Below are 26,642 nucleotides of genomic sequence, written 5' to 3' on the forward strand. Positions count from 1 at the left end.
ATTTTTTACCATCCCTGGTTATGACCAAGGCGCCTCTATATGTACCAGGTGAAACAATCATATGAAATGCACTTTCAGCCATATTGGAATTGCTGTCGGTATTGTTTACAAACAGCATCCGAACGCTGCCGGCGGCTCTCTACAAACTGCTACGATTCTTATTCGAACGATGCCTACTATGTTCGGATTTCGAGAATTTATGTGAAAAAGACGGGATGATTTTGTAGAATTTCATTCTCATTTCCACTAGAGATGTGCCATCCGCTCATGAGCTGTTCCGAAGAATCGACTCTTTGAAGTGAGTTGACGCGGAACAGCTCGCAAAAAAAATCAAACAGCTCTTCAACTCACTTTGATGATGATGAAGGAGAGAAAAGAGCTGTAGAATAGAAGAGAGTGTGTGAGCTGTAATATTCAAATGAACTGACCGTCTCTCGCTCTCCGTGTTATGATATCAGTTCAGTTTCATTTGTTCCTTGTCTTTTCAACTGTTATATTCGGGTTGACGGAATTGGGCTTTGTTTTAGGGGGCGCCAAAAATAATAATTGACTTTCAGGCAGAATGAGCACGTTTTTTAAATTCAAATTATGAATGAAAATTAAAATCTGTGTATTAAATTAGTGTAAAACACTTTGTTTGTAGGCGGTGAAAAAATCTCAAAAAATTCTTCTTGAAGACAATTTTATATTATAATGAAAAGTCTCAGTAAAAATATCGGAAATGTATAGACAAAAATTCATTTAAATTTTAACATTTTAAACTGGCTTCGTCTTCTAATCTGATAAAGATTACACTATCGAGTTTGGGACCCAAATTGAAAGTCGCCACCAGATGTCGACACTGACAACTTGTAATTTCGTGTTTACTTCATGAATGACTAGCTCATTCAGCAGGGTCGTTACCCCAACGCTCACTGTCAACTACTAGACGTCAGTTGGGAGCTGAGGGGAATTCTCTCTTGCGTTCTACACACGTCCACAATGGTTAGGGTCCTCAACCACGTTCTAACTTCACCTCAAAGGCTGAGATGGTCCCTTTTTCCACCAAACTATATGGGGCGAGGCTTGGTAACCCCTTTCGAGTTCGATCACGATGTAAGAAAAAGATTTTATAGAAGAAGAACCATTCCAAGAAGAATATATGTTTTATTATAAGTGTTTAGTATGTGTATTTACTCCTTATTTTCCTACTTCCTCTTTACTATTCTAACCTACTTGTGACGTCACATTTTTATGTAATACTTGCGCAATTTTGAGCAATGTGGTTCGGGTTCGGCGAATTCCTTGTTGGTTTCTGGGTTAGCCTTTTCCATCCACGTGTGTGCTGTGTTTGGTGGTAATGTTCTCTAACTTTTGTCTATTCGTCCGCCATGTGCTAGATTAAGCGTAATGAGAAAAAAAAGGTCCACTGTGCAGACCTACACAGTTCAGGTTATAATATACCAACCATCGCTCATTAACCGCATGCTCGTTATGTGCTTTTCTTACCTTTTTCTCTCCCTATCTATTTTTCTTTAACTTTCAGGTTTGTACTTCTCGTCGGTTACATTGGTAAGTATAATTTGGTTTTTCTTTTTTTTCTGTTTTCAGGTATCTGGAGCTAATATGGTCATATCGGTAAGTATTTTCTTTTCAACAATACACAAAACATAATTTCCACAGCTATTACACAATTTAAACTAGACACGACGCGCACTACTACTCCCGATTCTAGCTCTAGGCGGAAAGACCGGATATCGCAATCTCCCGAGTTCGTCTCTTTATTAGAATCCGCAGGAAAACCCCAACTCCGACAATCTGGTTTTGACAAATGCTGATGGTTGAGAACCCTGCTCATAAAGCATTGTGAGTGAACACACGAAAGTTAGAAGAAACAATAGCTCAAACCAGTTGAGCTTTTCGTAGCCAATGAGCAGGGGCCTGACATGCTGATGAGTTTTTATTTATTTACAGTATGGTGTGTGGTCTCTGTAGTGTGTCTGTAGTGTTTATTTGGAATATTATGAAACCGATCGGTTACATTACCCCACCGTCCCTCTTCAAAATGAATTGAAAATTCATTTTGAACAAAAGTGGTTCAAGGTCAGACCTTGTCAACATTTTAATGGTTTTGTCGCAGCAAAAGCTTAAAATGTCAACATATAGTAAACGTCAATCCTTCATCTCTTTCACTCAAGTGAAGTCAGAAAAGTACGCAGTATTTTGAGCAACTTGAAGATCTCCATCTTGGACGCTTTCGGTGAGTATCATTCCAACCAATTCCTACGAGCAGATGGTTCGGTAAGTCCGGGAATTGATTCGAAGGATCAAAAAAATTGATCTAATTATTATCTCAAGTAAGTAAACGAATTTCTATTATATCGATCACGTTTAGCCTCTGTAGTAGCTAAAAGGATTTCGAAAAAATATGTTTCTCAAAGTGGAATGAATTACACTTTGTTGTACATATATTATGGTTTTTTTCTTTTTTTTTTTTTAGGAATCTGGTTTTAGATCAGAAGCAGAGAAAACTCCGATTGGTTTACCTGCCTCATCGGCAAGTTCGTATGAACTGGTACCAACCCTAGCGAGGACAATACATGGTACATAAGATGGACCCAACTTGGCATTATACCGATCTGCAGCCGATGACTGGCGGAAGTTTCGTTTATAAACTTTCTGTCCAACGGCGTATGATGGAGCAGGTTTACGGAAACGTAAGTTGTATGTTTTCAGGTTTTTATTATATTGTTTTTCTAAATTTTGAACCACCAAATCTTGAATAAACTTATCCAATCCTTTCTTTCTATTCTGTCTCTCTTCTTTAGTTATTTCACACTCATCCCTATCAATACGATGTTCATCACCTAAGTCGATGATTTCGTGACCAAAAAGGACCCTATACGGAGATAATCCTGTGCAACTATGCGGAGAGTTATTCAATGCGTGCTCTATTTCCGAGATACGAGTGTCCCATAGTCTCTGATCGCTCCGAACATATGTTCGAATACAAGCATTGATTGTGCGATTCATCCGCTCAACGGGGTTAGCCTGGCTATGATAACGTGAGTTAGCCCAATGCTGAATATGGAACTGTTCCAGAAATCGCTGGAACTCTTTGGATAAAAATGTCGAAGCATTATCCGAGATAATGTACTCGGGGGTAGAGTAACGACGAAACCAATTTTCGGAAAGGATTTTGCAAACCTGAGTTGTTGAAATTTTTCGAACGGGAAACATGAGACAGAACTTGGAAAAGAGATCCATTATAACGAAAAGGTGCGTATTACCTTGTTTGCTTCGGGGTAAAGATTGAATATAATCAACGGCTATTATTTGGAAAGGCTTGGTCGTGATTCTCTGTCGACCCATCTCGGGATGTTGGGATTGGTTGCTCGGTTTGCTCTCTTTACAGATCGAACAAAGTCGTACGTGGGTTCGGACATCTTTGGACATTTGAGGCCAATAGTACTTTTTCTTGATTTTCGAAATAGTTTTCTCATAGCCTAAATGAAGAGAGTTGTCGTGCTCTTCTCTCAGGATATCTTGTCTTAAGTCAGGTGGAACACATATTTTCCATTCGAAGCGATAATCAAGTAGGGGATTTTGGGCAAGAACAAACTTTTTCAATACTCCGTTTTCTAATCGAAAATCTTTAAAATTTTCAGGGTTCTTTTGAACTTTACAGACAAGACTACTGTACCAGTCGGATTTTTGAGGATTCGCACTGAGAGATTCTACCGCACGCGACAGGGCATCGGGCACGACATTATCAACACCTCGTCGATGTTTGATTTCGAGATCATGTCTTTGAAGTTCAATACTCCAACGGCACAGTCTAGAGGATGTTCTCCAGCTGCTTCGTAAGATGTACGTAAGAGCCGAAGAATCGGTGTAAACGCAAAATTTTGTACCCTCGAGGTAGCATCGAAACTTGTCTATGGAATTGAGAACAGCCAGCGCTTCTTTCTCCGTGGCACAATACCTTTGCTGAGTGGTTCCCAATTTTTGGGAGAAGTATGCGATCGGTTTATCGATGCCATCATAGGATTGAGTTAAGACTCCAGCTATTGCTGTGTCACTGGCATCACAGTGGACGGAAAAGGGTTTGTTGAAATCGGGATTAGTAAGGATAGGTGCACTTATTAACAACTCTTTTATTTTAGTGAATGATGCTTCTGCCTGATTATTCCATCGCACTGTTTTCGGTTTGTCCTTGAGAAGGTCTGTTATGGGGAGTACAATTTCACTATAGTTGGCAATGAACCTTCTATAGTAATTGCACATTCCTAAGAAACGTCTTACGGCTCTAAGCGAATTTGGCCTTTCGAAATTTACTATGGCCTCGATACGATCCGGATTCGGACGCAGGCCTTTTCGGTCCAAAACGTATCCTAAATAAGGAACTTCTGAGACACAAAATTTGGATTTGGTCACGTTTATCGACAGGTTGGCAGGTTGATCTCGATGCCACTTCCCTAAGGCGATCTAGATGCTCTTCAAATGATTTACTGGCTACAATAATGTCGTCCAAGTATATGAACACGTTGGGTTCCAATTCACTCCCACCCAACACTCTGTCCATCAGTCTCGAAAGTGTCGCCGGACTGTTGACCAGACCGAAAGGCATTCGAGTGAATTGGAACAACCCACGACCGAGAACGGAGAATGCCGTATACTTTCGAGATTTTGGATGTAAAGGAATTTGAAGGAAGGCTTTAGAAAGGTCTATAGTTGAGATAAATTGACTGGGCCCAAGTCGGCTAAGTATGCGATCTGCATGAGGAAGATGATATGAATCTCTTATAGTACGTTCGTTTAGCTTCCTAGCGTCTAAACAGAGCCGAACAGTATCGTCAGGTTTATCAACAGGTACTAAACGTAACGACCAATCGCTGTATGATCGTTCAATTATCCCACATTGGAGCATATTATCAAGTTCGCAGTTAATCTGCTCCTGCCGTTTGGGGGAAGTTGGAAATGGATTTATGCGGACAGGCGGTTTCTTTCTATCTTCCTCAGACAATTCGATGCGATGCATTATCATCGACGTCACATTCAACTGGCCTTCAATTGTCGGTATGAAAAGAGATTTGACTTCTTCTAATTTCGACTGTTGATCTTCAGTCAGAAATAAATTGGTTGTGTCCCACTCGAGTTCTTCTATTTTTCCGGGAGAAATTGTTGGTATTATACCAAATTCCCGCCAGAAATCAGCCCCTAAAATTAACTTTTGTTTCAAAGAAGGGATCACTAAGGTGGAAATGATCTTAGTGGTTCTGTCGAAAGTTATGGGCAAATTTATATATCCTAAAACTTCTAAAGCTTGGCCACTAGCAGTAGCAACCTCAATGTTAATATCGTAAATTTTCAGCTTACAGGATTCAATTATCTGTCTTGCATCTGCACCTAGAACAGTACGATTAGCCCCACTGTCTAACAGTCCAATCAATGGGATATCGAACACAGTTACCTTGGCAAAAGGTCGATCATCGTTCGAATTGTTGAAAAATTGTTCGTCGATTTCGATTTTGGATGTGTGTATATATTGAGAAGGTCTTACAGGTTGGAAAATTTTCTCATCTAATATGAAACGATTTTGGGGGTTTTCGGATGTTCCTTGAACCACCTGCCCCGTCAGGCGGCCTACTGAGCGTTTTTTGCACAGTATGGACAACTATCCGTATCTACATTATGAAACCCGCAATTATTACAAAATTTGTGTCGCGGACGCTCACACTCGTCTTGATGATGACCCATCAAGCGACAATTCCAACACATTCCCTCACGCGGAGGTCTGTGATTATCCAGCAGCACCTGCAATCCTTTGTCTATCCCACTGGACCTGTTCTCTTGATAACTCATGTACTTCTGATATTCGCGCGGTTGTTTCCGTAATGGTTTATCGGTTCCGGATGTATGATTTTGCGGCGTTCGGTAAAAACTACGCGTTTTTTGTGATGGTTTCCCCGATTCCACATGGTTTTTCGGTTCGTCTTGAATCTCGTTAATCTGCGCACGGTTTCGCGTAGGTTGCTCTTCAGTACTATGGTATTTGTACCAGAAGGTAGCGTCCAATTTTCGACCTAGTCTTTTCAAATCGACGAGGTTATCGACATTCGCAGTAACGGCGTGTCCTTTGTAGTCGGCGCGCATATTACGAAAAACTATTTCAAATTTTTTTCCCTCCGACATCGGTTTAGTAAGTGAATTGAAAGTTTTCTGCATCTCGAATAAATAATCCTGAAATGTTTCCTTATTTCCTTGTTTGCGTGATATTCTGGTCCTCTTCCTTGTTTGCGTGATCTGGGCTCAGAAATTCTTTTTTCATTTCGCGAACTAGCTCTTTCCAACTACCGAAATCTTCATTTTCAATACCCGACATGAACCAAATTTTTGCTGGACCTATAAAAAGATGAATAGCGAAACGAAATAGTTCCTTATTCGAAACTCCTTCGGACTTCGCGATAAATTCGACTTTTTGAATGAATTTTATCAAATTTCGACCATGATCTCTACCGTCGTATTTGAGATTCCATTCAGAAATGGGACGATATTTTCGTGATGAATATTTTTTCGTTTTAGATTTTTCTTTACGTCTCACACGAGGTACGTCATCTGACGAATCTGATTGTAAACTATCTACGGTTTCTGAACTAGCAGCTCGCGGTAATGGATTTTTGACGCTATCCTGAAGACGAAATTTATGAATCATTTTCTCTTCTTCTCTATTCCGTTGATCTTCCATCGGTTGAACTCCGATTGGATGAGACCCCTTTCCTGACAACATCGCGTAAGGATTTACCGATTTCGGAACTTTGGATACCGATTTAAGCTCACGCCGTGGTGGGATAGATTGTTGGATCACACTGGCTTCAGGAATATTTTGGTTTCTTGAATTCAGTGCTTCGTCCTGACTAATTTGCGTTGCTATGCTCTCTCGAGAGTTTGCATTCTGCTGCGTGATGGTCAAGCTGGACAAGGTTTTTGCGATTTGATTAATTATTTCCTTTTGAATTTCATTGATTGGGGAGAATGGTGAGAAGTATGTATTCAGTAACTCGCGAATGGAGCCTTTCAATTTGTCTAAATCTTCCAAATCGTAATCTTCGTCGGCACATTCTTGCACCCGTGTGCATCTCACAAAGTAATGTACTAAACGTGTTTTCAACGAGTCGTGAATACCTTCATAACGAGTTTTACCTTCTAATATATCTCTGATTCCTACTATGCTATCATCAATAGCGCTTACTTCAGCTTCAATCAACTTTTCACAACGTGAAAAGTCTACATCAATATTATTATTTTTATTTTCCTCCTTCAATCGGTCTCTTAACCGCCTACGAAGAACTGTATGACTTTCCGATTCTCCGAATTGAACTGCTCGTATTATTAACTCATATTCTACTTCTTCTCTTTCCAGATGGTGAACCATAAGATGCTTATACTGGATTATAATGTCTGAATCCATATTAATTGCAGTAATTTGGACTATCTGCCCAGGCGAACGAAAAATATTAAATACCGATTCACAGCCAGATCAACGTCTGTGCCCTCCACAGACTCACTCTGCTATCCAGCAGTACTAACCCTTCTTCGTCACCGGTCAAATGAACGGCACTCCAGGATGGTTTTGAAAAGCGGCTTTTGTGATTCTAGGGTTATTTAACACTTTTCTTTCTTTGGCTTCAGATAGTTTTATTACTATATTAATTTTATCACAGCACCACTTCAGTATAAATAAATAATCCAACACCAATTATACGAATATTATATAGGTAAATAAATAAATATAAATATGCGCATAAATAATGAATAAACGAATATTTCTACTTCTGCAGAAATATCAAGTGTACATTTAACGTTTCGTTTGAAGAACGAAAATGAAATTTTTAAATATGAAATATTTTTCTTCCCTCGGTAGGGTATGTTCCCGTTAGTTTACCAATGTGTACATGTGTATATGAGTGTTTTTGTTGGGCGCCAATTGTAATTTCGTGTTTACTTCATGAATGACTAGCTCATTCAGCAGGGTCGTTACCCCAACGCTCACTGTCAACTACTAGACGTCAGTTGGGAGCTGAGGGGAATTCTCTCTTGCGTTCTACACACGTCCACAATGGTTAGGGTCCTCAACCACGTTCTAACTTCACCTCAAAGGCTGAGATGGTCCCTTTTTCCACCAAACTATATGGGGCGAGGCTTGGTAACCCCTTTCGAGTTCGATCACGATGTAAGAAAAAGATTTTATAGAAGAAGAACCATTCCAAGAAGAATATATGTTTTATTATAAGTGTTTAGTATGTGTATTTACTCCTTATTTTCCTACTTCCTCTTTACTATTCTAACCTACTTGTGACGTCACATTTTTATGTAATACTTGCGCAATTTTGAGCAATGTGGTTCGGGTTCGGCGAATTCCTTGTTGGTTTCTGGGTTAGCCTTTTCCATCCACGTGTGTGCTGTGTTTGGTGGTAATGTTCTCTAACTTTTGTCTATTCGTCCGCCATGTGCTAGATTAAGCGTAATGAGAAAAAAAAGGTCCACTGTGCAGACCTACACAGTTCAGGTTATAATATACCAACCATCGCTCATTAACCGCATGCTCGTTATGTGCTTTTCTTACCTTTTTCTCTCCCTATCTATTTTTCTTTAACTTTCAGGTTTGTACTTCTCGTCGGTTACATTGGTAAGTATAATTTGGTTTTTCTTTTTTTTCTGTTTTCAGGTATCTGGAGCTAATATGGTCATATCGGTAAGTATTTTCTTTTCAACAATACACAAAACATAATTTCCACAGCTATTACACAATTTAAACTAGACACGACGCGCACTACTACTCCCGATTCTAGCTCTAGGCGGAAAGACCGGATATCGCAATCTCCCGAGTTCGTCTCTTTATTAGAATCCGCAGGAAAACCCCAACTCCGACAATCTGGTTTTGACACATGCTGATGGTTGAGAACCCTGCTCATAAAGCATTGTGAGTGAACACACGAAAGTTAGAAGAAACAATAGCTCAAACCAGTTGAGCTTTTCGTAGCCAATGAGCAGGGGCCTGACATGCTGATGAGTTTTTATTTATTTACAGTATGGTGTGTGGTCTCTGTAGTGTGTCTGTAGTGTTTATTTGGAATATTATGAAACCGATCGGTTACAAACTGAGCTGAAGAGCTGTTCATAAAGAACAGCTCTTCTAGATGAGCTGAGCTGATCTGAGCTGTTCATCATGATGAGCTGGTTTGCACACCTCTAATTTCCACTACTCCCGCATGTGGAAATGCAAAAATGGCGTATCCTAGCAATAACAAAACAAACAACCCCCGCTCCACAAACTGTAATCCCCTTCTTATTGAAGTGATGATGTTGCTACACCTGTTATACATTGATATAAACGCCTTGGTTATGACTGGTCTAATTGTTGTTAAATGTAAATACCAAGACGGGTCTATGGTACTAGGTGAGGCCGTTTCGTCTCTAAGTTGGTTAGGGGAGCGGTATATGAAAACAGTACGGAAGAAAGCAGAAGGGGAATTATTTCCTTGAAGCGTGAAAGAGACAGACTGATCAGGAGCGAGCTTCGGCACTAGCGTATTGTGTTTTTTTTACAAACAAAACACAGTAGTCTTCCAAGATGGCTGAAGAGTGGTTTTAGCAAGTTGGCCCACCTTAGGATATACTTCTACGCGCCTTGGTAAATACTTTGGTTGATAAAAATCGACGTAAACCGACTAACCCGATATCAGGCCGACGTGGTTTGACATCCGGTGAAAAAGAGGCTGCCAAGATTGACATATGTCCTTCCGGTGAAAATGAGAGGAAATGGAAGAAGGAAATGGGAGGAGGAAAGGAACTGGAGGAGAGAAAATAAGTTGACTTGGAAGGAGAGATTGGGGGACTCGGTCACTTAGTCCGGAGCCAGGAAACGAAAAACAAACGGAAAAGTTGGAGAAAGTCAATTGTAAAGAAAGTCAAAGACAAGCTGTAGAAAGTTGAAAATTAAGAAAAGAAAAGTGTCGTGAAAGTAAAAAGTGAGTGGTAGAGTGAAGTAAAAGAAGTAGAGAGAGAGAGAGAGAAGACGTCCTACTGATTTCGTCAAGCGGACCCACCATCCTCGGGTGCCCTGCTGAAAAACACCGGCCGCCTACCACCACGTTCTCACGCGAAGCTTTCCGGGCGATCGAGATTTCGGAGAATCCAGGAAAACACCTCCTTCCTTCCAGCATCAACGGTGATCAGCAGCGCGACGACGACCACGAAGGACAGCAAGGGCCCCAATGATTACGGTACCATACTAACCCGATAAACCGAAAAAATACAATTTTAAAGAAAAATCAACTCTAACTACTCTCTATTTTCCTCTATCATCAAAGCCAGTCCGTTTGCCAGACAACTTCTCGTGTCCGCATTTCGTTTCTCCGCTTTACTGGTTTTCAAAGATTGGAACATTCTTCCCGAGGGCCAAAGCCGACCCTGAGAAATATAAAACACTAGGTGAGCTAAGATGGGCAGTACGGCTAAAGCCGTAGTTAACAAGTGCTCATTAACATAACTTGTTTTGATCATTTTATATCAAATAAATAGGAAAAATATTGTATATACATGCACGCATGACATTACTAAGAATCCTCACTAAGCTTGGCTCTTTTTTAGAGCTTCGTCAAAGAAGCGAACTATTTTTTTCGTTGATAAATGCTTAACGAGAAGGTTGCGCCCCGAGGGTTAGGATAGGACAGATTAAGGAGGAAGGAGTTTGTTGAAGTCCTGGTGTTAAAAAAGACAAAACCGACATTCTTCAAAATTGAAGACCAAGTTTGATAGCGGTCAGAATACAGTGCTGTTTTTTACCGAACCACGAAATGGACAACCTTGTATATGGTGGACTAACGGATATTTCTCATATTTTCTGTTGCAATCGGTATAGAAATAGAATAAAAAAACGTTTATTGAACTAACATCAATTTTCCTACCTCACTCACATCTTCTGGAAAATCGCCATCGAACTTGTATTTTCTATAAAACTCTATAATTGTATAGTCCAAATAATTTCTAAAAATGTCTTCTTGTGAGCAATTCCAGGCATATGAAAAAAGCTCTTATCTCTGATAAAAACTCTCGAGCTGTTATTAAACTACAAATATATATCGCGAACTAAACACTTCCCCTATACGACTAATGGTTTCACCTCATGCTCCTATGAAGAGATGAGAGGAAGAGTAATACTTCATGATAAAAAACTATCAACTATCATTTATTTATGTTATTAAAAAATCTGTTCATAATATTATCAACAAAATATGAGTATTTTGTTTAATTATCTAATCCATCTAATCACGTATCTATATGAAGTAAACAATCGTAAATAAATATCGAACAATTCGTCGGTTATCTTTTCTCACAGTTCATAATGAAACTACCCTTAATGGTCTAATCACCATGGTTAACCCTCTTAAAATAGGTACGGAAATAATACCAGTCAAATTCCTTCCTTAAATTGCACTACTTTGTGAACGCGGACTGATTTCAAATGGCGTTATATCCTTAAAGTTTCAACGGCTGTGGTGAATCTTAACACTAAACATTGATTTTTTTTCTCTCCACATACATTGTTCCTATTGCTAAATGATTTTCATATCGTTGTTTAATGCTAAATTTTTGGCAGGTACTTACGAAGCTAGGCGAACTACAAAAACAGTAGCATAACATAATATTAGTGAAATAAACACGAAACAAAATAAAAATATATAAACAAAATGAATCTGATGGAAGAGTTACGTTATAATTTTGGTACTATAGCTGTTAAGCTATTACTACCAGTTTTAGCTCTCCTCATTAAATGCCTTAACTAATGGAATGATATTTAACTATTGCACCTTAAAGAACTAATTGGATTGTTTGTTTTATTGCACATCCGGCCTCGCTAAACACTAGTTGCTATTCTGTGTAGCTTGCATAGCTTGTTCGTTTATTTACAATCAATTGCTTTAAATATTTGTCTCTATACATTATCCTAGATATAATTTTAGTTTGGATTACGTTTCATTGCATCGTGATTCAACTAATATTCTAATATATTTGTCCGTGTGTGTCATTGCACTCGTTACCTTTTTGGGTCCATACTTGTTATCACGTTGATCTTATTTATTTTCAGAATACACATGATGATCGTCTCGATTAGCTTTTTGCACGCAAATATGCGATCTCCCCACATGATGGTACATCGGAACATAAAAGGCAAACACTTGGCTGTGTCAATAAAGATGTATCGGCTTTGAGGGTTGAATATCTATGTTTTTATACAAATTGTATAATTCTCTGCAGCTGGAAATCTGCCTTTTTTTGTCGTTTCTTGATAACTTTATCATAAAGTTTTACGTTAACGATTTTTTTATGGTTTATGCTGTAGAGCATCCGTAGTAATCGGTAGCTTTGCTAAGTTCATTCAAACCCAATCGTTTCGCGCAAATTTGGATTGAAAGTTGGACTCCGCCACCCGTAGTTCTCTAAGTTGGCGCTCCGCCACTGGGCAATATCTTTTTCTGATCTGAAAGTGTCGTAGTCGCGAGTAAAGCTTTTCGACCTTGTTTTCGATTACGTGTGAAAGTAAAAGGGTACATGAAAAGAAAGAGCTATTTCAATATTTGCGTCTCCAACGAATTCGAAATTTGAAAATTCGAAGTGCCATGCGGCTCCATGTGATTTGAATATTCAAATTCAAGAACGGATTAACAACTCAGTGTATCCATCGCATCGCTTAACCCTTTCATTTCGGCTGTGTGCCCCGCCGACAAAGTGTTACCCCTGTACGGTACACTGCGCCGAAAAGTTTGCACATCGCGCTGGTGTGATCGAAGAGCAGTATGAATTTCATGTCGTCTGAAGACGACGCTCGTAACGAAAGGGTTAAAGGTGAAAGCAACGAACCTCATTTATATTGTGATCACATTACTCACGTGAGTACTGCGTGATACCTGTGAGTGGCTAGCGTCCCACATTATCATACCGGGGGTTCGGGTTCGATTCCCGTTCTGGCCAGGAGATTTTTTGTCATAGAAATTTCTTTCGTCTTGCACTGTGTGGCCACGCGTATTCGAGAGCTTGTCACTCAGAATACAATCAAGGCGTGTTATTTGGAATAGAAATCACAACTAAGTACGTATCAAAAAAATGACGAAAGTGATACTACGTTGAGACGGCGGAAGTTCCACTGGGAACGTTTAAGCCATTGAAGAAGATGACCCAGAGAGGTCATCCGGGAGAGGACTTCCGAGATACTTAGACCCGAGAAATGAGTTTCGGTCTATCACCACTCTATTACTCACCGGTAAAAATGGAGTTGACTTACCAATCAAACCATTCATGATCGGAAAACATTTAGAGGACTTTGCTGAACCAATCGAGCATGCAACCAGTGAGCAGAAATGTACTCGTTACGTGATAAGGACAAGAAATGCAACACAAGTTGAACAATTGTTGAAAACAATTCAACTAATTTACGGAATGGAGGTATCAATAGAACTGCATCCCACGCTCAACATAAGTCGTTGCGTTATATCCTCCTTTGATCTGCTACAACTCAGCGAAAAGTACATCGAAGAAAAATTGGAACAACAAGCAGTTATGAAAGCGAGGAGAATATTGAAAGGCAACAAGGAAAAAACGCAAGCTATTATTCTAACTTTTAATCGTAGTATATATCCTGAAACCGTGAAGGTCTGAGTAGTTCGTGTGAGAACTGGACCGTATTACCCGAATCCAGTGCTATGTTTTCAATGTTACGAATATGGCCATTCACGAATAAACTGCCCCAACCCAACGCGATGCTACAATTGGTTGGTGTTAAGTCAGAGCGGACCAAGTCGCAAAATTAAAATTTTCGAGTTATTGAATGGATTAGGTTAACCATTTTGTAAGCTACATTCCACATTTATCAAATTTGGAAAATCATGCGTACAGCAGGAAGAACTTATCGTTTTTTTTGAGCGCTCAATGAAAACCCCTAATCGTACCAAACTTCAAACTCGTTTTTCTCGAAATCATAAAAATGTCACATGGTCCGGTCTGACTAAACACCGACTAATTGTTCCAATAAACACTAGGATAAAGAAGTGTGCGAACATGAACCGTTCTGCCGAAACTGTAAAGGAAGTCATCGACCCAGATACGAAAGGTATGAAATTAGAAAAACTTGAAATTCAAAACCAAAGAATGAAAAAATATCTTGACGCTCTCTATTGTTGGCAATTCTGAAACCAATAATCTATTAGTCTCAACGGCGGTTGGCACTGCGGAATACGACAAACGACAGGTCTGCTCAGCATTAGGCCGATCTCCAACGCCACTTGCGCCACACGCCACACGAATCAGATCACGCTCGAACTCACAGACAATTGAAACAGACACAGAAACAAGTCGAAAGAAAACAAAACGAGGAACAGTCCAATCAAATCATACCATGCACAACAATATCAACCAACAGGAATGTCGCCGCCACCGAAGAAAATGTCCAACAACACAAGAAGCCCAATAAAAATGAGACGAACAACAAACCAACCGATGGTGGATGAGGGGGATCTTACCGATTTTGGAACTGACCAAGACGCTTTCAACTTATAAGAAACACCTGATAATGAACCCTCAAAACAATAGAACTCAATCATCACAGTCCAAGTCATGTATCACAATCGATAACAAGACCATGCATCGTACCAACATAAATAGTCGGTTTGAAGAGGCACAGCAGGCAGATGAATCTATCCGGGACGTCTCACCCCAACCCGTTGACGGTGAAGTCTCCTGTGCGGTCGACTATTGAACGAACCACGCATTACTCTCGATCAATTTTAATTGGTTATACCAACAAACACCAAGAAGCAACAGGAAAAAACAAAAAACAGAACTATACACAGCCTTTCCACAGTACAAGCTGCTCCACAGGTTAGTGACATCATTTTGAAACCTACAAACCCTACCGCTCTTCTTCTTCTTTCTTTGTTTTTAAGAGGCTTTAAACTTTGCAGTTCATTCGCCTCTATACCGCTCTTTATATACGTTTAGCAGTAACCCAATCATGTCCTTCGCCTGGCGAAGGATCATTGAAAAAGTTTGGATAAAATGTCACATCAACCTTTCAACAAATACGAATCACACAAAGTCTCTCCACAGTGCTGCCCTCTATTGTTGGCGATTCTGAAACCAATAATCTATTAGTCTCAACAGCGGTTGGCACTGCGGAATACGACAAACGACAGGTCTGCTCAGCATCAGCCCGATCTCCAACGCCACTCGCGCCACTTCTCTCCATTCCAGAAAGGACAACCAATTCTCAACACACAACTGACTCAATGCAACAATATACAAGCAGAAGAACGCTTTAACGCAGAATATCAATCCGTCTTCAATGTCGAACGCAACATCGACAAATATGAACTCTAACAGATGTTTCGGGCTGCAATGGAATATCCGTGGACTCGGGCTAACGTCAGTGAGCTAAAATATCTCATCGCAAAACATGAACCCTACATAATAGCTCCCCAAGAGATGAAAATGAAAGAAACGATCACAAAGCTAGACTTTGTCGGCAAGAACTACCAATTGATTCTCAAATCAAACCACAAACATTACTGGCGGCATGGCGTTGGCCTCGCGATCCGTGAAGATATTCTCTTCGAGCGGGTACAAATAAATACGAAACTCCAGATTGTGGCAGTGCGAATCCAGTACCCCATTCAAGCAACAGTAATTGTCATCTATATGCCGTTCAGCACCAAGCGATGTCAGGCGCAGCTGAATGATCCTTTCAATAAAGTGGACTTTATTGGAGACTTTAACGCCCATCATACAGCATGAGGTTCGCAGTCATCAACCGTCTTTGGTCATTTCATTGCAGAGACAAACTTCACCAAACAACTCGTGATCCTAAACGATGGTTCACCCACTCGCATCGATCCAGCTACAGGCAATGCTTCGTCAATCGATATTACACTTTACTTCGAAAATCTGGCTCAGAAGTTCACCTGGCATACTCTGTCGGATACCTACAACAGTGATCATTTTCCGATTGTTATCTCCATTCCCGGAAGATTTCGTACAAAAACATCTCGACAAAAGTGGTACTATGACCGCGCAAACTGAATTAATCAATAATGAATGGGATATCGATAGCTTTACTGAAAAAAATATTAGAAGCAGCGACTGAGAGCATACCGAGAAGCAGTGGTCACGTTGGACCAAAAATATACCTTGCTGGGGTTTCGATGTTGAAGAAGCAATCAAACGATGGCGGAATCCTCTTCGAGCACTGAGACAAAAAAGCAAAAGTTCGGCGACTTCTAGCTAGCGTCTTTTCAAATTGGAGAGAGTGAGCCTAACGACGACGTGTGCATTTCTTGTCCAATAGAATGCATTTCGTTCTGGGTGCGGCGTTGATACGATACAACTTGGCGATATGCAATACTACGTACATTGAAATCATGGCAAATCAGCGGTCGTATGATGATTATCCTGCAAAGCTTCCTCTTGGAAAGAACGTTTCAAGTGTGTGTGAAAGGCTATTTGTCGAGTGCGCACCATCTAGAAAATGGGATGCCACAAGCAGTCTTGCTAATGGATACCATCGTATGACTATTTATGGAGACGAATGTGCTGTGTCATTAATGAACATCAACGTGAACAGTGAACAGTTCTGAGGTGACTGTCGGAACCGAGAAATGCATTCTTGGTCACATTCGCAATACATATTGAGCCGTGACTCTCGCGAAAGAGCAGTATGTGATGGTTGAGAGGAATGTCGACCGTTTACAACACTGGCCACAAGGCTCCGTTTTATCAGTGACACTGTTCCTTATTGCGATGTAACCCAAATTTCAAATTATACCGAATTGGGTAGATATACTTCTAGGGGAGGTGGGGGTAAAACGGACATGTTAAGAATAACTTCAATTATTATTTCTTTGGAAACTCATGTTTCCCAAAACCACTCACCACTCAAAATGCTTAATATCGAAGCAGCTAAACTGACATCCACACGCGGAATCATGTATGGTTTTCGGTTTTTGTTTCCCTGTTCCACTTTTGATTAGTATTCATTGCCATAGGGTGACTTAAATATTATAGAATAACATGTAGAAGGTGTACTCATTAACAGAAATTTGAAATTCAAAATGTAACTATACAAATCAACCACCTGTTCATTTTCCCCCCACTGTCCGTATTACCCGCGGTTCCCCTATATGCTGACGATATTCTTTCAGTAGCGCGGGTGCGTAAAACGGAAGGACTTCATCCTCTACTGCAAAGAGTCGTAAAGGCCCTTGACAAATGGTCAAAAAGTGTTGTTTTCACCATATCTACCACAAAATCACATACTTACCATTGTAGCCCTAATGTTCGACAGAACCCGGCACAAAATATTACTATTGATGGCGCTTCTTTGCCCCAAGTAAGCCTCTTAAAAATTCTTGGCATAACACTGGACCGCACTTTGAACTTTAAGGCTCACTGCAAATTGGCTAAGAAAGCATGTGCACCCAGAATTCGAATTCTTAAGATAATTGGTGCAAAACTTCTGTGCGGCAAGTGAACTACTTTGTTGCAGATTGGTTCAGTTATCGTGATTTCCAAGTTGATTTGGTGAACCGGTTAGGTTAGTCGATGATTTGGTGATTGTTACAGACTCTGCCAGTTGTCACCAGGCTTTAGAAAGCAGTAAATCGAGACATCCGTGGTCTCGGAAGTTGAAATAATGACACATAGCAGACACGTGAGATTTTGTTGGACCCCTGGTTACGCTGGTATTAATGGTCATATCGAGGCGGATAAGTTCGCAAATGAAGTAAAACGACTACCACCCTTGAATATACCGGTTTCAGCGGAAGATACACTAAAGGCAGTGAAAGAAACAATACGACTACACCCATACCTCGCTTTACAGCTTAGATTCGTTCCACGAAACTTGGCCTCACAGCGAAAAGCCGTATAAGGAATAAATTATTCTAATACGAACTCATACGAATTCAATCGGATCGGTTCCAAATTTATTAACACGACATAACATTAACATAACATGGTTTATCATTCGAAATGCATTTTATATTTTTATTTCATTTGAATCAAAAATACATACATGACAAGTACATATATTTAGGGGGTCTCCGTAGCCACATTGGTTGCACGTTCGCTTAGTAAGCGATCGATCGTGAGTTCAAAACTCAGGACCCTCATTGACCATCTTTGTGTTGTTACAGAATAACTACGTCCACGCAGCAATCATCAGCGATGGAGATCGATCCACGGTCGAAATAAGATCGGTTCATCCATACAACTGCTCTGCACTGCAAGACACATCGGGCTGCTGTTCTATAAATAACTCAACAATGATCATTAAACTGTCTCCGCTGTCCGGTCTAACAGGATAATGGAAGAACAGAAGGAATTCTCTTACGCCTAAAAAAGGCTACTGTGTGAATGTGTACCATATGCAATGGTATAGAAGGGAATACTCTAACGCCGAAAATGGCAACTGTGTAATGTGCTAATTATAGATATGATAAACATGTGACACGTACACGAATAAAATTCGGCTCTGTTACAGCTAAAATGTTAATGAGCCTAAAATAAAAAGGGATAAAAAAAGTACATATATTTGTACAAAAAATAATAACAGACTCCGAAAACCAACAATAATTCATGAACAAAACTGAAACAACTTCATGTTACATACAATATGTGTATGTATACAGCAATTCCATGCCAAACCGATGATATAGTGGTTCTCAGATTTTCGTTAAAATTGGTAGTTTTGTTTCTTATCGCAAAATATTAGACTCTTTTTTTTATTTTTTATTTTTTTTCATTTCTATGGGAATCTGAAAAATCATTTTTTACCCTTTACCCTAGCGCCGTTATAGCGAAATGCCGTATAAAGAGTGGCCGTATAGCGAGGTATGGGTGTAATCTGGGGACAATCAATGGTTTGCCTCCAGGGATTCTAAACTCAGGGAAATTAAAAACGACACGCGAAAATGGACGGAACGTAACAATACAGCCGAGCATTGACGCGTTTAACCCATACATTCCAACTTAAGAGAGAAACACTACCTAACTGCGAATTCTGTGGCACAACATTAGATGTGAAACACAATTACCTCCATTGCAGAAAATACGACAACGAGAGACAGCAATACGACGTTAGTACAACTAACGTCGTAACGTCGTCTAATTAGTGTACAGAAATGCACTAATGAACGACGATAGGAATGAAACGAAACTAATGATTTTTTAAAGACAAACAGGACTGTACAAACAATTGAAAATAGCAAATTACTTTGTAAAATTTTTAAAGGATACGAATGCACCAGCTGCCTCGGTGTAAAGTATCCCAAATAAATAACAACAACGCCGCCGTATCATTCTACTGATACTATGCTCAGAACTTCAACTCATAGTTTGTATACATATATCAATAGATTTCCTGGAAAAATACCAAAATAAAAATAAAAATTTAGGAATTTTATTATGAAAACCCAGTTGGTAATCAATCTGAAAAATATTCCCTCTTAAAAAAAGTGGTAGAGAACTCATATGAAGGTTTCGTGATCGTAAACATCAATAGAATCTTCATATGCAGTGTATATGCACCGCCAAGATGGTCAATAGAACAGCTCCACCATGAAATGGATACAGTTACGGACAAACTCGGAAGCCAGTCGTCAATGGCGGGGATTTCAATCCTTGCCTGTTAAGGGGGTAGCGGATGTATCAACGCAAGAGGGCAGAGTCTAGTAGAAGCTAATACTTATGACAGACATACAGCTGTACTTGCGTTGTGCTTCGAAAATTGTATGTCTGTCACCATGTACAGCGCTAGAACCATGGAAGCAACTCGGTACAATCGCTGTACCTGTACCGACCTGTTTTACCGCTGTACATGGCTACAGTTGTACTGTGCGCAGCGCCATAGACGGTTAGTGGTGGGTAGCATGAACAAGCAGAATCAAATCACTTGATAAACGTTCTTTTCATTGACTTTCTTTCAAGTTAATAACTCAGATTGGAAACTTTTTTTGTTGTGTTTGATAATTTAGACACTAAATAAAAACCTTTTTCATTGAAATATGTGGTGGAAATTGGAAAAATATCTGATTGTCAGTTTGACATACGGTACAATGTACAACCAAAGTATGTCTGTCATGGTACGATGGTACCTGTACAACGCTGTACACGTACAACGCAAGTGCAGCTGTATGTCTGTCCCTGGTAAAAGACTAAGCTGGTGCCGTTAGCCTCTACGCAGGAATGGCCTCTCATCTGCGCACCAGTTCATCGCCGGAAAAAAACATAAACTATTTAAAAGTGTGCGAGGGGTATGCCCAAAGTGTAAACCATCATGTGATCCGAGCTTTGTGGCCTCAATACCAACCTCCTGGTGGAACCAAACATTCAGTAGCTTCCGTGCTAGTTGTATTAGCGCCAGAAGATGTGTTCAGGGAGCTAGTACTGCTGGAGTCAGAAAGGAACGAACTAAATAAAGAAGAGTAGACCAGACCTTGTAAAGAACTGTGCCGAGACGGGGAACGCATGCTCTATCGTGATGGCTAAGATCTGAAGTGCAATGACATCTGTGGATTTTAGTTCACAAAAATTAAAGGGATTAAAGGGACTTCTCCGGAATCACCACGAGGAGGTAGCCGAACGCGTGCGGGCGAGGAACTAGTAACAATGGCAAAAAGTTTGAAGACTAAAAATACGCCACGACTCGATGTTATCTTCAACATAGTGGTAGAGAAAGCGGCGATCCATGCTTTTCCGGATATGTTTAGAACGGTGTTGCTGAAATGTCTGTATAAAGGCTACTTCCTTGATATATGAACCCTAGAAGTTGGTTTTGTAGTCTCCATAGAATAACCAAATTGATAAAGAGTGAATGTGGGCTATCACGAATGCAATATCCTAACAGGAGTTGGAAAATCTGAGCAATCCTCCAAACAAAAGCGGATATCAATATCGTCAGAGTTTTGACCGTAAAACTCAACAGTGGTTGGAGAATTGATTTTTCTTTTTGGATTTAAAATTCATTTACAGGCAAGGCTGTATTGGCTCGACCAAAAGCTTATTTGAGTCGTCTTCTGGAGAAATTTGGCATGAACGAGACTGAACCATCGAAACTACCAATGGATCCAACTATCAATGCTTCCTTTAACAAATGGGGGAGTGAAGCAAGTTCCGTTAAGCAGGACCAGAGTCTTATAGGGGCTTTGTTGTATCAGATCGCATTTCAATCGCAACCTCTATATTGAGACAACGTGTCCACACGCCAACGGAAGCTTATGGGTACGAGCTCAAATGGGTGTTGCGCTACCTCAAGTCAACGATCGAGCTTAAGCTTTGTCTGGGGTGCATCGATGCGCAGCTGGAGTGTTTTGGGGACGCGGAATGGGTTGGCGATCGCAAATCAATCTCAAATTTCGCTAGATTGGACCGTCACTAAAGTGCATTGTATTATCGAGCAGTGTAGCTGAATATGTAGCATTAGCGAAGTATCTGATGTAAGATGTGGAAGAAAAGCTTGTTTTACTTATACTCGTTAAGAAGGACCAAAGCTGCATCGTATTGAGAAGAAGTCAAAGTATATTGACACAAAGTACAACTTCGTGAAGGAAATGGTATGCGACAGAGTTGAGTAGCTGCGGTACTGCCCTTCTCAGCAGATGGAGGCAGATCTGCTGACTAAACCGTTACAAGCAGTGAAGTTGAAAAAGCCAAGCGTAAGAACGCACTAGGTGGCTCTCCCGTGCGGATTTTGCAATGACAAACCGTCGCGGAAGCTCGATAATGGAATGTGAATGAGATAAACAACACACAGCGGCTAAATGCAATTCTAAAGTCGCTGCGGTGGCTCGATGGAAATGATGAGCTGCGACGGTTTTGTGAGATTATTAGTGTATATGTGCTTTTGAAAATTGCACGTAAAGAAAGGTGCATAGAAATATACTTTCAGGTGAGCTAATACATCAAAACTATTCTGCGGCTGTGGGATGCGAATAAACTCTTCTGCCCCGGGTGCGAAAGCTTCCCTCGACGCCACTGCCCAGCAAACATTCTTTTCTTTCTTTTTTGTTTTTAATAGGCTTTAAACTTTGAAGTTCATTCGCCTCTAAAGCAAACATTGAATTGTATAACTTTTGCACATGCAAGGTTGCACATTAAAACACATCCAATCACAATCGTATAAAATGGCAATCAAAGTATGCATCATGTGTATCTAAAATCGTATAAAATGCAAAAAATACGATTTTCTATATTATTGATAGATAAAGTGGATTAAATCGGTCTAACGAGCATCGTAATACCCCTATATTATTCTACATTTAATGAATTTTGCTATATCCTTCGATAAAATAATAAAATGTCTATAGAGATAAAGTTATGTCAACACAAACATACAAATATTCACCTTGTGAATAAAATCACTCCATAAATCTCTCAGAAGCATTTCATGTATACGTAACTCTATTCATACTTAAACCAGCTAAACCATTTTAACTAAATCTAAAACAACAGTTCGTAAGATTGCACAAAAACAGAAAAAAGCCTTAGCCGTAACTAAACCTGCAATTATTGCAACTTACCCTTTACATCTGTGTAAATCTTTATCCAAATATTCAGAGGTACAATAACTCATAAGTGTTTTGTTGAAATATACACAACCATTTTCACAACGGTTTTAACTGTCTAGCGCCATCTATTGCACACATGTTTCGCACTTTTACACACTATTTCAATTCTACATTCTAATAATCTTCCCTCCCTCTCTCTAGTGAGCTATTGTGATCAAATTGCACGCCTCCACCAGCCTGGGTCGTATGTTCTTGAAGAAGACCGAGTTCGTTTCGACGCTCTCCGCCCCCGACTCACAGTGGTCGTCCGTGGCACAACTGGTCCCATCGTCATCGTCATCGTTGTTGTCGTCGGTGATGCAGGATGCGTTATCACTGCTCGCAATGTTCTCATCATCGGACGAATACACGTGGACGCTTATGGAATCGGCCGTGTTGAAGAGGAAATTTTCCTGTGGTCGAGGAACTTGCGGCGAGGAGTTGACGACCGGAGGAGGTGGTGGTTTTTCGATCATTCGTGGTGGCGTGGAATGTTGCTGTTTGGAGGGAATCGTTGCGGTTGGAGGTAGTGGCGGAGGATTTGGGGGAGGCAACGGAGGTGGGGGACCACGAGGTCGAGCTAGTTGCTTGTCGGATCGAGCACTGCTATCGGAAGACGATGAGGTATTGCTGCGAGCTGTGTTGACAGAGTTCTCCGGGATCGTACAAATTTCATATTTATTCTCCTCCTGAATTGGGTCCGATGAATCCGTCGAATTACTAGGGAAATTGAAACGTTCGTACAGCTTTTTATTATGGCGACGGAACTCGTTTGAATCGGCACTTATGTAACCACTGTCATCCTTGGCGCTCGGACGTGAATTTCTCCGAACGATTGATATCTGACGACAGCTGGAGGATGGTCCACTTGGACTGGAAATATGATGGTGATGGCGTTTGTGGTGATGAAGATGCTTCTTCTCGGAACTATCGTATGCTGTACTGGCGTCATCTATCAACGACGATATGCCCTCATCTTTGTCCAGTATATCCGAGGATTCCGAATTCTTCTCCAAGTCGGAATCGTTTTTGTTTTCGCCCAATTTGGCGTTGAATTTAGACGTTGCGATCCCGATGAACTTTTTCCACGCATTCTTGATGTCCTTGGATTTTTTGACACGATCACGGAGACCCATGGCGATCTGCATTCCATTCGTTGCTTGATTTATTTCCACTCTGAACACTTTTGTTGTAGTGATGGGAGTTACCTCGAAACTGGGTCTGCTCTCTTCGCCTTCTTTTGGATTTATATTCGGAGTGCTTTTCCCCGTTGCATACTCACAACTGGACAATGTCTTCGTGGAAAGGACTTCGATCTTATCGATGTCTTCGATGAACTTCGTTCTACTGTTATTCTGCGTTTTCCCTCTCGAATCTTGATTCATACGTGTATCCACCATATCCAGGAAGTTCTTCTCGCTGAACTCGCTCAGTGTCATATAGTTTTCCAGCGCACTCAAATCATTCGAACTCTCCACCAACCTAAAACCCTCCTTCTCGGTCGATTGCGACCGATCGCGGCCAGCCTTGTTGACCTGGCTGTAGTTGGAGATCTTTTTCTGTTTTTTCGAAGAGTTGTTATCGGTGTCCGAGAGAGCCGTGTACTGGGTAGATTCACTGTCCGGGGTAAAACTTTTCGTGGATTCATAATTTTCCAGCTTGCAGAAGGTGGGTTTCGGGGCGGGGCCATTAGGTTGCTTCGTGAACTTGTCGTTGTTCCAACAGGCCAAATTTTTCAGGGCAATACCGTAGTCCTCAACTTTTCTCAACTGCTGGCGCGGTTGGTCGTACAGATTTCGCAAGACGGAGTTTTCCGGAGGAATCAGATCCGGAGGAATCAATTTCGGAGCTATGGCTGTGTTGTCGTTAGTTCGTTGTCTTTTCGAATGTCTGAGTTCTAGGGTGAGCAACTTTCCCGACTTCAACTCGAGGTCATCCAAATTCCGGATCTGTTCAATGTTCACGTTTTTCAAGTTCTTCGACTCATATATCTCCCGGAGGCTACCAAAGGATGTTTCCTTGAATGAATTGGAATTCTTGAGGACGGTGGCGTTATTCAGATCCGTAGATGACGAGAGACGATTGGTTTCTTTCTCGTTGTTCTGTCCCCAAACGTTTGTTTTATGTTTCCCAACAATGTTGTTGTGCTTTTTTGGCTTACGGTCCAAAGTGTCCGGCTCGAATTGGTCGCTGTCGGTGGAGAGATCGCATTCGTCCGGGCTGTGTTCAACCTCGATCGTTATACTGCCCTGAAAGGGCGTGTCAGCTTTGATTTTCGGTCCCTTTTTTGTCGGTACCTGGATAACAGTTTCCGCCAAGGAGTTCATGGGAACATCTTCGTACTCCTCGGGGTCAATGCTTGACAGTTCGCGTTCCTTTTTTATGGTGTCGGTATCCTTCCTAAACCCCTCCACCCGATCGTAGATGGCATTACGAATTTCCACCTCTTCTTCCAGTGGAAGCGCAGTGCTGTTCGATGGCGACGGTTGAGAACTCAGATCACTGCTAGTCGTGGTGGACGTATTGAAGTTGGCGTGCGTCTTCGAAGTCACTCTTTCCAGACTATCCGTTTCGTAGTCCACGATCAAATAATGCGGTGATTTGCGAGAGTAAATCGGCGAATCCGGTTGATACTTGTTGAAGGAGTTTTTGCCCGAGCGGTTGCCGAGGGTGTTGTTATCGTCGGAATTGATGAAGTCATGAAAGAACTTTTCATTTTTGTACTTATCCGTTCGATCGATACTGCTAAATCGGCTGTTGCATGATTCGTTCAGGAATTCACCAACGGGAATCGATTCCGGATTGCTTGTCCATGAGTTTTGCCGTTGATCCATAGCTAACGCTTCGTAGACCATGTCAGGCATATGACTGAAGTTACGCATCCTCGTCGGAGTGACATTTGCGAATTGATCATACACTTCAATCTGTTTCTTGCCGCCTGACAATCCGACACGGCTTTGTGAGCGTTTGCGACCGTGTTGGTGGTGATGATGGCGGTTGCTGATGTCCAACGAACGGTGCTGCATTTTCGGTGACAGATCAAACTGTGGATTGTTGTATAGTTCGCTTCCAGTTATGTTGTATATTTCATTTTTCTCGTAAATCTTATCAGCGCCTGCATTTGCCCGGGAGTTGTTCAAGTTCCTCTCTGGAATTTCTTGATCGTAAGCGCGATCATCACTAGGCATTAGATCGTACTCAAAGTTATTGTTCTTCATAAGTGACCTGTCTTCAGAACCGAACTGGGTCATCTTCACGGTTTCGTTTTTCAGACTGTGGGAAACGATTTTCGGCGTAGAACTAGAATCCGAACGGATCGATTTGTCCTTCGACGGAGTGCGTACGATCGAAGATCGTTCTTTAGCACTACCAGCAACGATGGTTTCGTTGTCCGAAGCTGATGAACTGTCGCTCTGAACATTGCCATGGTGGGATCGCAAAGCTTTCGGTACCTTTTTAACCTCCGGACTGATTGGCATTGATTCGGAAGCTTTTTGTTCGTCCATTTCTTTCAGCAATTCAACACTTTCCTCAGAACTAAGGACTGGAGACTTGTTGTCGTCCATAATTTCATCTTCGTTTATCGGTTCTTCTTGTGTCGATGAAACTTCTTCCAACCACTTCCGTATGCTGTTCTGCTTGTCGCCACAGTTTTTGCAATTGCTCGAAGGAACAACAACGTCCGAGCCGCCCCCCTTCTTATCACATCCCGGACAGCCCGAGCAAGCGCTTTTCTTCGAGCTGTCCTTTCTGGAGCTGATCAAACTACTGCGTCGACTTGGGGATGCTGTTTGGGCCGCAGCATACGTTTCCGATCCCTGTGCGTGTTGTAACTCTTCGGGGATGATATTCAGAGAGGGCTGAAACCTTTTCGTAGACATCTTGTACTTGGCGATTGTGATTACTTCACGTATCTTGTTCAAGAATTCAACAGCTGCCGGTGGTGGAGACTGTAAGGAACGAAGGATAACCATAAAAAATAAACAAAGGTCAACCATGGCTTTACTC

At 41.1% G+C, this 26,642-nt stretch overlaps 1 protein-coding gene and 1 long non-coding RNA gene across 4 annotated transcripts in view; one reads left to right on the forward strand and one right to left on the reverse strand.

The window, feature by feature from the left end:
* Positions 1-1,514: 1,514 nt before the first annotated feature.
* On the forward strand, positions 1,515-7,752 carry LOC129764863 (uncharacterized). Of its 3 annotated transcripts, XR_008741264.1 has the most exons (5): positions 1,515-2,336; positions 2,480-2,696; positions 2,808-3,258; positions 3,648-3,849; positions 7,403-7,752. It is a non-coding gene; the product is annotated as an uncharacterized LOC129764863 (long non-coding RNA). The 3 variants fall into 3 exon arrangements; XR_008741263.1 differs by lacking the exon at positions 3,648-3,849; XR_008741265.1 differs by lacking the exons at positions 2,808-3,258; positions 3,648-3,849.
* Positions 7,753-10,906: 3,154 nt separating this feature from the next.
* Positions 10,907-26,642, reverse strand: part of LOC129764862 (uncharacterized) — a 122,144-nt gene continuing 106,408 nt past the window's right edge. Inside the window, exon 9 of the mRNA XM_055764411.1 lies at positions 10,907-26,584. Within this exon, the coding sequence (XP_055620386.1) occupies positions 22,793-26,584 (3,792 nt within the window). The 3' untranslated portion in view covers positions 10,907-22,792. The remainder of the gene's footprint in view (positions 26,585-26,642) is intronic.

This window comes from Toxorhynchites rutilus, chromosome 2, assembly GCF_029784135.1.
Source record: "Toxorhynchites rutilus septentrionalis strain SRP chromosome 2, ASM2978413v1, whole genome shotgun sequence".
NCBI classification, from domain to species: domain Eukaryota; kingdom Metazoa; phylum Arthropoda; class Insecta; order Diptera; family Culicidae; genus Toxorhynchites; species Toxorhynchites rutilus.